Genomic DNA, 15,653 nt, shown 5'->3' with positions numbered 1-15,653 from the left:
TTTCAGAAAAAGTTTGGGTTCGGGTTCGTTGTTCGGCGCTTTCTTGGCGCTTTTTGAAAGGCTTCAGAGCAGCCAATCAACAAGCGGTTAACTGTCTGACCTTAGAAGCCATCACAGCCATGCCTACTAATGGCATGGCTGTGATTGGCCAGTGTAGCATGTGACCCAGCCTCTATATAAGCTTGAGTCACATAGCGCTGCACGTCACTCTGCTGTGCATAGTGTAGGGAGAGGATGCTGATGGTGATTTCAGGGAGAGAATAGGAGAGAGTCTTTGCTCAAAATCTGAATCTAACTCAGCGATCCACATACATTGTGTTTTGTGGGTGCAGGGCACAATTTTTTTTATCCTGCCACTATTTTCAGGCCTTGCAGCATCAGCACGTGTGAAATTACAGGCTAATATACTGCTGTCAAAATCCGTTGTTAAACAAACACTCGTTTGGGTAAAAAAAAATTGTTGGCAGCATTTGATGCAGATGAAATTGTGAGAAACACCCTTTATACATTTGGGTTAGATTCAGATATTTGAAATACCGCCATTTGGTGCACAAATCTTTAATTGAGGCCTACTGTGGGTCAGGCCGTGTGAGATACACCCTGTATATACAGGGCTTATATTCTTTCATTAATAAAACACCCTTTTTGGGGCAAAATACACAATATTTCAGGCCTTGCAGCATCTTGACATTTGAAATTCCTGGGTTATATACTGCTGCCATATAGAGTTATTAAACAAACACCCGTTTGGGCAAAAAAGGTTTATTTGGCAGCCTTTGCTGCAGATGTCATTGTGAGATACACCCTTTATACATTTGGGTTAGATTCAGATATTTGAAATACCGCCATTTGGTGCACAAATCTTTAATTCAGGCGTACTGTGGGTCAGGCCGTGTGAGATACACCCTTTACATATAGGGGTTTGATTCAGGTATTTGAAATACAGCAATTTTGGGCAAAGAAATCTTTAATTGAGGCCTAGTCTGGTTCAGGCCTTGTGAGATACACCCTTTACATGCTGTCTTTCTATTCTACTATTAATTAAACGCCCATTTAGGGCAAGATCCTAAATTCGAGAAATATGAGGAGAGCGTCAAATAAGGGACATGGCCCAGATCATGGTGCTGCTGGTGGAGCTCCTGTTGCAGGGAGAGGACGTGGTCGATCTGTGCCAGCTACACGCACAAGTGAAAACCCTTCCTCAGGTGCGAGTAGGCGACAGAACCTGCAGCGGTATTTGGTCGGGCCTAATGCGGCTCTACGAATGGTGAGGCCTGAACAAGTACAGGCGATAGTAGATTGGGTTGCTGACAGTGGATCCAGTTCATTCACATTGTCTCCCACCCAGTCTCCTGCTGAAAGATCACAGTTGGCACCTGCAGCCGATGTCCATCGGTCTTTCACCTCACCCCCTTGCAAATCAGCCAAGCAGTCTGAGCCCCAAGTCATGCAGCAGTCTCTTCTGCTTTTTGATGACTCTGTTAGCAGGGTTTCCCAGGGCCATCCACCTAGCCCTGCCCCAGAAGTGGAAGAGATTGAGTGCACCGATGCCCAACCACTTATCTTTCATGATGAGTACATGGGAGGACCATCGCAGCACGTCTCGGATGATGACGAAACACAGGTGCCAACTGCTGGAGCTTTCGAAAGTGTGCAGACCGACAAGGAAGGCAGGGGTGAAGAATGGGTGGAAGATGAAGTGGAGGACGATAAAGTCCTCGACCCCACATGGAATCAAGGTCATGCGAGTGAACTATGTATTTCAAAGGAAGAGGCAGTGGTCGCACAAAGCCACCAGCACAGCAGAAGAGGGAGCAGGGTGAAAAAGCGGAGCGGCCGTCCTCTAGACAGTACGCCTGCTACTACCCACCGCAGCAAGTGACCGAGCACACCAAAGCCAGCTCCAAGGAGTTCCCTGGCGTGGGAGTTCTTCAGCCAATGTGCTGACGACAAGACACGAGTGGTTTGCACGCTGTGCAATCAGAGCCTGAAGCAAGGCATAAAAGTTCTCAACCTGAGCACAACCTGCATGACCAGGCATTTAAGTGCAAAGCACCAGCTGCAGTGGAGTAGACACCTCAAAAACCAAGAAAGGTCTCTGGCACCTCCTGCTTCCTCTTCTGCTGCAGTCTCGGCCTCTTCATCCACCTCTGGAGTGACAGTGCCACCTGCCACCCCGCAAACAGAGGATCTGCCAGCAACACCAACACCTGGGTCACCAAGCATCTCCACAATGCCCCAAGGAAATGTTCAGCTCTCCATCTCCCAAACACTGGAGAGGAAGAGGAAGTACCCCCCTTCCCACCCGCGATCCCTAGCCCTGAATGCCAGCATTTCTAAATTACTGGCCTTTGAAATGCTGTCATTCCGTCTGGTGGAGACGGAGAGTTTTAAAGGCCTTATGGCGGTGACTGTCCCACAGTACGTCGTGCCCAGCCTCCACTACTTTTCCAGGCGAGCCATCCCTTTCCTGCACAAGCAAGTAGGGGAAAAAATCAGGTGTGCACTGAGCAACGCCATCTGTGGCAAGATTCACCTAACTACGGATACGTGGACCAGTAAGCACGGTCAAGGATGTTATATCTGGGTAAATGCAGTGGTGGCTGGGCCTGAGGCAGATAGCAGTTTGGCGCATGTCCTTCCACCACTGAGGATTGCAGGGCACTTCAGTTTGCCTCCTGTTGCTTCCTCCTTCTACTCCACTTCCTCATCCTCTACCGGCTCGTCATCCGGTCAGCATAACACCTTCACCACCAACTTCAGCACAGCCAGGGGTAAACGACAACAGGCAGTTAACAAACGTATCTGTTTGGGGGACAAACCCACACCACGCAGGATCTGTGGACGGGCCTGGAACAACAGACCGATGAGTGGTTGGTGCCAGTGAGCCTCAAGCCCGGCCTGGTAGTGTGCGATAATCTCGTAGCAGCTCTGGGACTATACAGTTTGACACACATCCCTTGCCTGGCGCATGTGCTGTATTTGGTGGTGCAGAGATTCCTTAAAAATTACCCCGATAAGTCAGAGCTGCTGCATAAAGTGCAGGCCATCTATGTGCGCTTTCGGTGTTCTCACCCTGCTGCTGCTCGCCTGTCACCGCTGCAGCGTAACTTCGGCCTTCCCGCTCATCGCCTCATATGCGACGTGCCCACAAGTTGGAACTCCACCTTGCACATGCTGGCCAGACTGTGCGAGCAGCAGCAGGCGATAGTGGAGTTTCAGCTGCAGCACGCACGGGGTGAGACGCACTGCGGAACATCACCACTTCACCACCAATGACTTGGCCTCCATGCGAGACCTGTGTTCCTTGTTGCGCTGTTTCGAGTACTCCACCAACATTGCCAGTGCCGATAACGCTGGTCTCAGCGTTACTATCCCACTTCTATGCCTCCTTGAAAAAACGCTGCTGGCGATGATGGAAGAGGATGTGGCACAGGAGGAGGAAGAGGGATCATTTCGTAGGGTTTCCAGCCAGTCATTCCCAAGTGGCTCCGAGGGTGGGTTCCTGCACCCACAAACGTCAGTTACACAATTGTCCAGCCAGGGCACAGTTCTGGAGGATGACGAGGTGGAGGATGAGGAGGAGGAGATGGGTGGCACCCAGACCAGCTCATGGCCATCACTGGTACGTGGCTGGGGCGATACAGAGGACACAGACGATACACCTCCCACAGAGGACAGCTTTTTGTTGCCTCTGGGCAGCCTGGCACACATGAGCGATTACATACTGCAGTGTCTCCGCAATGACCGGCGAGTTGCCCACATTCTAACTTGTGCTGATTACTGGGTGGCCACGCTGCTGGATGCCCATTACAAAGACAACGTACCGTCCTAGTTCCGTCACTGGAGCGTGATCGTAAGATCTGCGAGTACAAGCTCACGCTGGTAGACGCGCTGCTAGTGGCATTCCCACCTGACAGCGGGGGCACAGTGGAAGCACAAGGCGAAGGCAGAGGAAGAGGAAGAGGTTGCCAACGCAGCTGGGGCATCGCCAGCACCCCAGAAGGCAGGGTTAGCATGGCCGAAATGTGGAAAAACGCCACAACCAGGGCCGTCTTTAATATTGATTGTACCCTGGGCAAAAATTTACTTGGGCCCCCTGGATCCTGCCTTCCCATACCTTAGCAGGCAATCACGCCCTCCACCACAACACACACACAAAAAATCCACACATCTGGTAGAGTACAGTGAATGACTGTAAATACTTCCAGTTCTGAAGACTCCAGCGGCTCAGGATCAGTGCTCTGGGCAGCTGGGCTCAGGCTGGAAGTGGGCACCGCTCTGCAGGAAGGAGACCAGGGCTCGGCTCACCCTAGTGTTACAGTGCACCCCAGCACCCCACAGTATACAGTATAGCACCCTATAGTATACAGCAACCCACAGTATGCAGTATAGCACCCTATAGTATACAGCACCACACAGTATGCAGTATAGCACCCTACACTATACAGTACCCCACAGTGTATAGTAGAGCAGTATAGCAGGCCACAGTAAACAGCACCCCACAGTATACAACACCTCACAGTATACAGTAGAGCAGTATAGCACCTCACCGTATACAGCACCCAAAACTATACACGATACAGCACCCCACACTATACAGTACAGCAGTATAGCACTCCACAATATACAGCACCCACAGTATACAGTCCCCCACAGTATACAGCCCCCCACAGTATACAGTACAGCAGTATAGCACTCCACAATATACAGCACCCACAGTATAACGTATACAGCCCCCCACAGTATACAGCCCCCACATTATACAGTACAGCAGTATTGCACTCCACAATATACAGCACCCACAGTATACAGTATACAACCCCCCACACTATACAGTAAAGCAGTATAGCACTTCACAATATACAGCACCCAAAGTATATAGTATACAGCCCCCCCCACAGTATACAGGCCCCCACAATATACAGGCCCCCACAGTATACAGCCCCCCACAGTATACAGGCCCCACACTATACAGCACCCCACTATACAGTAGTTTACAGTATATTAGCATAACAGCCCCTGTCACCTTTTTCTGATGTAATCTTCACAAAAAAAGCTCCACAGTTAAGGCAAACTTCTACAGCAACACTCCTGGTAGAAAGGACCTTGATGACCTCATAGCCATGTCACCAGTAATATTGCTAGGTTACTGGTCACATGGTGATTATGTCATCTAAGGTCCTAGAGAATCACAGCTTTCACAGTACGCTGCCTGGAGTGCCGGCAGGCATGGCATGGCAGCACCCCCTGTGTAGCTGACAGCCTGACACCCGGGGCAGTGGCTAGCAGGACTCAAGAGGCAGCTGCCTTGTTGCCCCCAGGAGCAACTGGGCCCTGGGCAGCTGCCCCTTTTGCCCCTTGTTAAAGACGGCCCTGGCCACAACAACCAGCACCACCAGCTGATATGGAACGTCTTAGCAGGAGGCAGCATTTCACCAACATGGTGGAGTAGTATGTGTGTACACACCTACACGTACTGAATGATGGGTCTGCCCCCTTCAACTTCTGGGTCTCCAAATTGGGCACATGGCCTGAGCTTGCCATTTACGCCTTGGAGGTTCTGGCCTGCCCTGCAGCCAGTGTATTATCTGAACATGTGTTTAGCACGGCAGGGGGCGTCATCACAAAAAAGCGCAACCGCCTGTCCACAGCCAATCTGGACAAGCTCACGTTCATTAAAATGAACCAGGCATGGATCCCACAGGACTTGTCCGTACCTTGTGCAGAATAGACATGTATACCGGCCTTAACCAGCAATTGTTATACTACAGCGCAATTGCTCATTCTTGCATTTTTGGATATTTCACACTCTTTTGGAGTGTACCCAAATTTTAAAAAATATTAATTAATTAAAACCAAAAACCAGTAATGGCTTCCTCGTCCTCCTCCACCGCCACTTCCACCTACACAGCTATGTCCACCGCCTCCTCAAACTCCTACTCCACATGGAACTCCACCTCATAAATCAATTTTTATTTTTTATTTGTACGTATTGTATTTTATTTTATGTCATTTCACTACTTTGTCTGTTACATTTTCGGGTGAAATTCACCAATTTTAGGGTGTGATGTAGCACTGCTATACCTTGTAGACAGGTAAAAAAATAATAATAATTTGTCTGTTACATTTTTCGGGTGAAATTCACCAATTTCTGGGTGTGATGTACCACTTCTATACCTAGTAGACAGGTAAACAAAAAACACAAATTTGTCTGTTACATTTTTGGGTGAAATTCACCAATTTTTGGCTGTGATGTACCACTGCTATACCTAGTAGACAGGTTAAAAAAAATGGTCTGTTACATTTTCGGGTGAAATTCACCAATTTTTGGCTGTGATGTACCACTGCTATACCTAGTAGACAGGTAAACAAAAAACACAAATTTGTCTGTTACATTTTTGGGTGAAATTCACCAATTTTTGGCTGTGATATACCAATACTATACCTACGGTAGTAGACAGGTAAAAAAAAAAAAATGTGTCTGTTATATTTTCGGGTGAAATTCACCAATTTTTGGGTGTGATGTACAACTGCTATACCTAGTTGACAGCTTAATAAATTTCAATATTTTTTTTTTTACATTTTCGGGTGACAATAAACAATTTTTTTCTGTCATAGACCCCTGCTCTACCAAGTAGTCAGGTTAATAAATTTCTGTAATTTTTCTGTTACATTCTTGGGTTGACATTTTACAATTTTGGACGTGAATAAACCCCTGCTCTGCATAGGCTACAGGGAATAAAATTTCAGAAATTCTTCTTTAAATGATGCGCGCCACCTCCTTTCATTCAATGCTTAAACTTTAACAAGTTGTACCACATTTGCGCTTCAATAATTTGGCCCACATTTGCGCTTTACTAATTTGTCCCACATTTGCTCTTAAATAATTTGTCACACATTTGCACTTTAATAATTTGTCCTACATTTGCGCTTTAATAATTTGTCCCACATTTGCGCTTCAGTAATTTGTCCCACATTTGCGCCTCAATAACTTTTCTCATATTTCCGCTCGATCCCAAAAAAATGTAATCCATTTATCTCCCTTGGATGTGGTCTCTCTTTCTCACGCTCCCTCTCTGGCGTGGAACCCTGATTCGCCGATAACCGCGATCAGCATGTTAGGCTCAGAAAAGATCATCGAAAGTTGATAGAGAAGATATCCAAATGGATGGTGGACGTCACGGGGGCACCTCTGCATAGGTGACAGGAACAGAAATTTAAAAAAATCGTCTGTTACATTGTCAGGTGACATTTTTTTAATTTTGTCGGATAGAAACACCTTCTCTGCATAGGTGACAGGGAATACAATTTAAGAAATTCTTCTTTAATTGATGCGCGCCTCCTCCTTTCATTTAATGCTTAAACTTTCAGTAATTTGTCCCACATTTGTCCCTCAATATCTTTTCACATATTTCCGCTCAATCCCAAAAAAAATTAATCCATTTATCTCCCTTGGATGTGGTCTCTCTTTCTCATGCTCCCTCTCCGGCGTGGAACCCTGATTCGCCCATAACTGTGATCAACATGGTAGGCGCAGAAAAAAAGCATAGAAACATAGAAACATAGAATGTGTCGGCAGATAAGAACCATTTGGCCCATCTAGTCTGCCCAATATACTGAATACTATGGATAGCCCCTGGCCCTATCTTATATGAAGGATGGCCTTATGCCTATCTCATGCATGCTTAAACTCCTTCACTGTATTTGCAGCTACCACTTCTGCAGGAAGGCTATTCCATGCATCCACTACTCTCTCAGTAAAGTAATACTTCCTGGTATTACTTTTAAAGGGTTTCTATCACTTCGTTTCACCTATTTAGCTTTCAGACACTAGCGATCCGCTAGTGTCTGCTTTATCTAACCATCCTAATATAAGAGCTTATTGTCCTGCCGTTTAGCAAAAAAAATAACTTATATAGATATGCAAATGAGCCTCTAGGTGCTATGGGGGCGTGATTAGCACCTAGAGGCTCCGTCTACCTTAACAAACTGCCGCCGCCCAGCGCGTCCCTCCAGCCCGCCCATCTCCTCCGGAATGCGATGCTCCTCGTATTCGGCGCATGCGCAGTGAAAGTCTGATCGCTTCCCTGCTCAGACATCTCCACTGCGCCTGTTCCTCGGAGCACTATGACGTCATCGGCGCAGGCGCAGTGGAGATGTCTAAGCAGGGAAGTGATCAGACATTCACTGCGCATGCGCAGAATACGAGGAGCATCGCATTCCGGAGGAGATGGGCGGGCTGGAGGGACGCGCTGGGCGGCGGCAGTTTGTTAAGGTAGACGGAGCCTCTAGGTGCTAATCACGCCCCCATAGCACCTAGAGGCTCATTTGCATATCTATATAAGTTATTTTTTTTGCTAAACGGCAGGACAATAAGCTCTTATATTAGGATGGTTAGATAAAGCAGACACTAGCGGATCGCTAGTGTCTGAAAGCTAAATAGGTGAAACGAAGTGATAGAAACCCTTTAAACCTTTGCCCCTCTAATTTAAAACTATGTCCTCTTGTAGCAGTTTTTCTTCTTTTAAATATTCTCTCCTCTTTTACCTTATTGATTCCCTTTATGTATTTAAAAGTTTCTATCATATCCCCTCTGTCTCTTCTTTCTTCCAAACTATACATGTTAAGGTCCTTTAATCTTTGCTGGTAAGTTTTATCCTGCAATCCATGTACCAGTTTAGTAGCACTTCTCTGAACTCTCTCCAAAGTATCAATATCCTTCTGGAGATATGGTCTCCAGTACTGAGTACTGAACATCGAAAGTTGATAGAGCAGATATCCAATTGGATCGTGAACATCACGGGGATGTGCGACATGGTGGGACAGTAAGTGTGCACACGCCTACATGAACTGACTGACAGGGGTCACGCCCTGCAACTTCTGGGTCTCCAAATTGTGCACATGGCCTGAGCTTGCCCTTTACGCCTCGGAGGTGCTGGCCTGCCCTGCAGCCAGTGTATTGTCTGAACGTGTGTTTAGCATGATTGGAGGGGGTTATCACAAGTTATATTTCCCAATGTTTTGGGTTATACCATAATTAAAAAAAATAAAAAAAAAATTAAAACCAAAAAACTGTGTAGGCTACCTCCTCCTTCTCCACCGCCGCTTCCACCTACACCGCCACATCCACCTACACCGCCACATCCACCGCCTCCTCAACCTCCTACTCCATATGGACCTCGTCCTCCTAGATCACGATTATTATTTTTTATTTTTACGTATTTTATGTTATTTAAAGTCATTTCCCTATCCACTTTTGTTTGCAGAGCACTTGCCATTCTCTTAATCACATTTTGCTGGCATTTGCAGCCCTCTAGCCCTTTCCATGACATTTTTACAGCCATTTTAGTGCTCAAAAGTTTGGGCCCCTATTGACTTCAATGGGGTTCGGGGTAAAGTTCGGGACAAGTTCGGGTCCCGAACTCAAACTTTTTTTTAAGTTCAGCCAAACCCGAACATCCAGGTGTCCGCTCAACTCTAAATGCTGCTCAAGTTATCATTTCAGTAGGCGGAACTACGTGCACTTATCAAACATTCCAATTGGCCCAGAACACTGTGACCTCATAGTGCGGTCGTCGGACGAACAGCAAGGGGTCCTTTAAACTACATGTTTGTCGTGACACCAGCTGCAGTAAAGCAACAAGGGCACATGGCCCCTTTTAGTGATACTGTGGATGGTACCCAGGTGTAGGAATGTCAGAGTGGTGTAGGGTAGCCTAAATATCACTTCAAGTGTACTTGTGCACGTGCCACAGTGCTCCTACCTGGATACCCTGGACCCCAGGCCTTGCACTCTGAAAGCAAAAGAACAGGGTGGTAAACAATTGAGGGATTTGAAGAAATAACTTGAGTCCAGAACTTGTATATTGTTTACTTGAATAAACATTACTCAGAAACAGTCTTCAAACTTCGTCTTGGTTCCAGCAGGCTTTAGCAATAACTGTGGCAAGCAAACTCCTCTCTGCTACATCTGTTGATCTCTGGCTCTGCTGTGCTGACAGGATAGCTGTATAACTTAGTTTTCTCTGGGTGCTGCAACTTCTCTCTTGTAGTCTGACTCTGAATTCTGCTATACCAGGGAGTCTCTCTCTCCTGGCTCCTGAGGCTCTTAAGCTTCCGCCTCCACATCCAGCTGAGCTAAAGGCTGCACACCCTCCCTTGGCAGGGGGTAAAACTAGACTCTTCCCCTAGCCGGAGATAACTGCCACAGACTCTAAACTACACTCCTCCATCCCTGCAGCAACTGTGAAAACGCCCACCACACCACAGAGGGGGGTTTAGAATGGAAGGGAAGGTTCCATTCTCTGTCCCTGAAGCTCTGCCATTTATGCTGCCACCTGCTGGAGTACCAGGCATATTACAATTGAACATAACAGTTTCATGGAAAGAGATATGCACATTATACAGAATCTGGAAATAAATGCATAGAATGACATGAGGTTAACCATAGGAGACAGTAGCAGGATGCAGAAGTGGTAATGGACCTCTGGGGCATTAGAATAATTGGTGCATCTAAAGGGCCATTGTTGAAATGTTCACCACACCAAGAAATGACTCATTCGTTGCTCAATCATACCAATCATCTACTCGTATAAAGATACCTTTATTATGCAAAGTTTATTAGGTAATTAGTGACATCTCATCTCTTATGTACTATTGGAGTCCTAAATAAAGCAAGATGGCAACATTTTACAATATATAGGTACAGCTCTGTAGGCACCTCCCCAGTTATCTGTGTTCTTGGGGATAGGGTATACTTCACTTCTCGAAGACTGTACTAGTCAATTACAATTCTCTGTTGCAACTCCTGTGTATAGCACCATAAAGCACACTCATCCTGCTACACTAGCTAGAAAATTCCTGATATACAGTACTTGCCTCCTCTCCCGTGACAGGCCAGCCATTGGATCCAACATTTTATTTTGCCAAAGCCGTTTCAAATATCATCTGTTCGGTGGTGTTTGGACATCGATTTGAGTATGAGGACAAAGAGTTTTTGAAGCTTCTGGGCTTTCTGAATGAAATATTTAAAGGATTTAGCTCTGTTTGGGGACAGGTAAGGCACAGTTTGTTTCTAGTACAGAAAGACAGCAATGTCAAGTCTAAAATGCCTACATGCTCTAAATTTACTACATCCATTTCTTTCAGATGTACAATGTCTATCCTAAATTTATGGAAAAGATTCCTGGGCCTCATCAAAAAATGTTCAATGCCATTGATGGTATTCAGGAATTTATTAAACAACGTGTGAAAGTGCACAAGGAGACTCTGGACCCCAGTGATCCTCGGGATTTAATTGACGGTTTCCTCAATAAGATGGAACAGGTAGGTTGGTTCCATAAATGTTGTACAGGGACCTAGCTAGGGGAATGCTGGCAGGACGCAATCCTGGTCACCAATGGTGGGGAGGGACCAACAAGCCACTTTGCCTTGACCAAGAGCTGCAAGCAGAAATAAGGAGAACCTAGCCTGACGGTATACTTTGGGCTTGCCTCCTGTTTTTGGCTGCATAAAGTAGCATTGCAGACTGCACTATTCGTTACTGAGGCAGAGACTATGAGTGAGAAATACCATGTAGTAATCTCTAAATTTTTATGGCTTCCATTACAAAAATCCTTTAAGGTAAACCAGAGATGTAGCTTTAAAAAGTGATTTCATGAATCTAACACTGTTTCAACAGGAAAAAGACATACCTGAGACTGAGTTTCATATTGAAGCCATTGTCAATACCACATTTGATTTATTTGGTGGAGGGACAGAAACTGTTAGCACAACACTGCGTTATGGACTGATGATTCTTCTCAAGCATCCCGATGTTGAAGGTTGGTATAATTTATGAACTGTTAATAGGCTTCAATTTTTTAACAAAGCTTTACATTAGGCCTGGTTGTTGTAAAGATTTTACATTGTCTAAAGGGCCTTTTGCTCGGGCCGAGCATCAGGTAATATGGTCGTTTGTGCAGTCACCTAAATCATCTTTTGACAGCCGCAGATCATGGTGTCTAAACAATGATTGAGTATGGGGATGAGCGATGGCATTAGTGATCACTCCTCCCCATACTGTGGAGGAGATGACTACATGTAAATGTAGTGGTCTCCTTCACTGAAGAGCAGGCACTTGTCCAGAAGGAACACTTACTTCGAGACTCGGACTGGCCTGTAGGGGTACATGTGAATATCCTGGTGGGCCTCTGAAAAAGGTGGGCCCCTAGTCTCTCACCCCCTGCACAAGTGGCATATAACACAGTAGACTTATTGCACTACATATAGATAGGCAATGTACAGCACCTCATCCAGTCTAAGTTCATGTTTAAGAAACTACCCAGTTTATTGTTATTGATGGGATCTGGGGTCAGCCCCAGATCCCATCAATAACAATAAACTGGGTAGTTTCTTAAACATTAACTTAGGCTGCCGACCAGAAACCCGACCAGTATTTTATTTTTACAAGAGACCCACCCTCTCAAAGTCGCTGCAGGGACCCCAAAAACGAATAATGTTTTAGCATCTTGCTGCTGTCTGCTGCTAGGTGAGCAGGTAATATTTTAATGTATCCATATGTTGGGCCCCCAAAATCAATTTTACTGGAGGGCCCTAGTCACCCCAGTCTGACACTGCTTCCTTCCCAACAATCGTCTGCTGAATCTATCAGTGTAAAGGGACCTTAAGTGTCAATGGAGCTACAGATCTTGCATGCTGTACATGTAATTCCAGCACAAAATTATCATATGGTTGCTAGTGATGGACGAACATCTGCCGGGACGGTTCGCGAATGCGATCAAATGTTCGCGAACCGCTAGTTCGCGGCGGGTCCCATTCATTTTAATGGCAGGCGAACCTGAAAAACCGTCAGCTCATATTTGCAGCCAAGAAATAATTACTAGAAGTGCACAAATAGTCCCACAACATGGACAGTGACATATCAGATGTATTATTCGAATTTATGATCTCCATTTATTATTTTTTTCAATGCGAAATATCGGCAATATAGTTTTCGCGTACGCGCATGTGCAAATGCACTATACAGTACCCAAATGCACTATAAAGAAAGTATATTGGTATATAACACCCCGCTTCAATCAGTTTTTTTGGGGGACGACTGGTATATCACACCAGTAGAAATTATTTGTTTCAATAACGCTTGTCCCTCTATATACCTGCAGTATCGCAGCAGAACCGCACACAACTGCCGCACTATACAAATGCACTATAATATACTTTCTAACATAGAAAGTATATTATAACATTGTACAAGGAAGGCAATCCATTAGAATATACATAAAGATAAAACGTAACCTTTAATAATTTTACTATGAGGGTCCATTCACACATCCGTAAGTGTTTTGCGGATCCGCAAAACACGGACCCCGGCAATGTGCATTCCCCAATTTGTGCAACGCACATCGCCGACACTATAATAGAAAATGCCTAATTGCGGACAAGAATAGTACATGTTCTATTGTTTTGCGGAAACGGAAGCACAGATGCGGAAGTGCGGATCCTCAAATGCGGATGTGGATCCGCAAATGCGGATGTGGACAGCACATTCGGGCCCCATTGAAAATGAATGGGTCTGCACCCATTCCGCAAAATTGCGGAACAGATGCGGACCCATTTTGCGGACGTGTGAATGGAAAAGATATCCCTCAAAATGAAAATAAATGAAATTATTAAAGTTAAGCAAAAAGCATAGATGTGGTAGGCAATAACAAGTGCTCGGCGGCACTAAATCATGTGCTCGCCGGCACCAAATCAGAAACCATATGTCCTACCACAATCCGGGGGGTCCCAGTACACATCCATGAATCCCGAAGGGAAAGCAAAAAACATCTATCCCTGGGCTAGATGATGATTTGGTATTGAAGGACAGGGTGGGCAAAGAACTGTCCCTGATATTGCCCTACAGGGGGTGCTATTCTGGCCCTGATAGACTAACCACAGACCACCCGCTCTGATAAGAGCAACCCCATCCGGAACCTTACCCTATATAAAAATGGCCCTAGTAAGCCCCTAGCCCCTAGGCCCCTGACTTCCAGGTGATCACTATATAGATCTATGTGTTTTTGACTCATTATAAAAGTATATTATAAGTATATCGCACCCATCTGTGTATCACACCTATCGATATCACACCTATACCAGTCCTTAAAATGACTTTTGTGTCCCTATTAGCTAGCGTTTAGTGTCCCTAACAGTCTGTCCCTGCTCCACACAGCAACCTCTCCCTACACTGGCAAAACACTGAATGTAAAATGGCGGCCAGATCAGGTTTATTTATAAGGTAGGGGGTATGTCCATGTGGTGAAATGTCTCAATTGGCTGTCCTGTACCACCTGATGGATGTGTCATGGGTCAAAGATCTTCATGATGTAAAAGAATATGGCGGGCGCGAATTTCTCCGTATGTTCGCATGTTCGGCGAATCGCGAAAACGCAAAGTTCGCAGCAAAACAACCACCGGGCGAACCGCAAGGCCATCTCTAATGGTTACACTAAACTTTTAGTTGAATACATTTTTAGAGTATGGTCTCTTGACATTTGCTCCCCAGTTGATGGCCTCATGTATCATTCCCCTTACACCAATTATAAATTTTAAAAAAACTTGGATAAATTAAATTCAGGTTGAAGGGTCAGGTATTTTTAATTTCAAAAGGTGTTATAATTAGGTTAATGTACTTTAAGGGAATCTATGTAACAGTTGGGTGGGCAGGTCGCTGGTGGAAGACACATAGCTGTGGTTAACCTGATTAAAATGCTGTTTTTCTTTTGTTGATCCGATGCTCCATTCCTGAGTCATGGTACTTTTTCTTAGCATGCAAATTAGGCCTTTTGTATATATAATGAGGGTGTCACCATATTGCTCTTATTTCCCCCAAGCTCCACTTATTTACATTAATTTCTCTGGTCAGTCCTTCCCAGGCTGTCAATGTTGCCGTCAATCAAAGCAGCCAGGGAGGGGGATGGCTACAGAAAGGATCGGAGCTTGTGTGCAACAAGAGCAATGGTGATGGCCTCATTTCACCAAAGGACTAATTTGCATATCAAGAAGATATAGATAAGTCTAGAACGGAGCATCGGATCAACAAAATAAAAACAGTGTTTTATTCAGATCAGACACAGCTATATGTCCAGAAGTATGACCAGAAGGTCACTGGTGACAGATTCCCTACTAATTAAATCATGTAACATACAAAGCTCTACATAGTATTATCAAAAAGTAGAGAAACGGATGCATAACCCTTCACAGTCAGGATTTTTCTCACCTAGTGCCAAGTTTTTGTGCCAAAAAATACCAACCACCTAAGATCAAACACAATAAATAAATCCCATAGACCTCTCTTTATTCATGTGTTATAATTTGAACAACTTGGAAAGAAAGAAAATTTAATTTGTAACCCCAGTCCACCTTTAGAATTTGTTTTATCAGCACCTAATCTAACTTTAGAATTGTGCCAAATCAAATCACCAGTGCAAAGTTAAACGGGCACCTCTGTCTGGGCAAATTTGTACTTAGGAACCTGGATGAACTGTTACATGTGCACTTGGCAGCTGAAGGCATCTGTGTTGGTCCCACGTTCATATGTGCCCGCATTGCTGAGAAAAATGATGTTTTGATATATGCAAATTATCTTCTAGGAGCAACTAGAACGT

The 15,653-nt window shown here is 45.2% G+C and overlaps 1 protein-coding gene across 1 annotated transcript in view; it reads left to right on the top strand.

The window, feature by feature from the left end:
- Nucleotides 1–15,653, top strand: part of LOC121009528 (cytochrome P450 2H2-like) — a 93,040-nt gene that overhangs the window by 72,898 nt on the left and 4,489 nt on the right. The window contains exons 4-6 of the mRNA XM_040442727.1: nt 10,899–11,059; nt 11,152–11,328; nt 11,684–11,825. Coding sequence (XP_040298661.1) covers nt 10,899–11,059; nt 11,152–11,328; nt 11,684–11,825 — 480 coding nt within the window. The remainder of the gene's footprint in view (nt 1–10,898; nt 11,060–11,151; nt 11,329–11,683; nt 11,826–15,653) is intronic.

Source organism: Bufo bufo, chromosome 8, assembly GCF_905171765.1.
Source record: "Bufo bufo chromosome 8, aBufBuf1.1, whole genome shotgun sequence".
NCBI lineage: Eukaryota > Metazoa > Chordata > Amphibia > Anura > Bufonidae > Bufo > Bufo bufo.
Note: the sequence above shows the minus strand (reverse complement) of the source record. Positions and strands in the feature narration are given on the sequence as shown.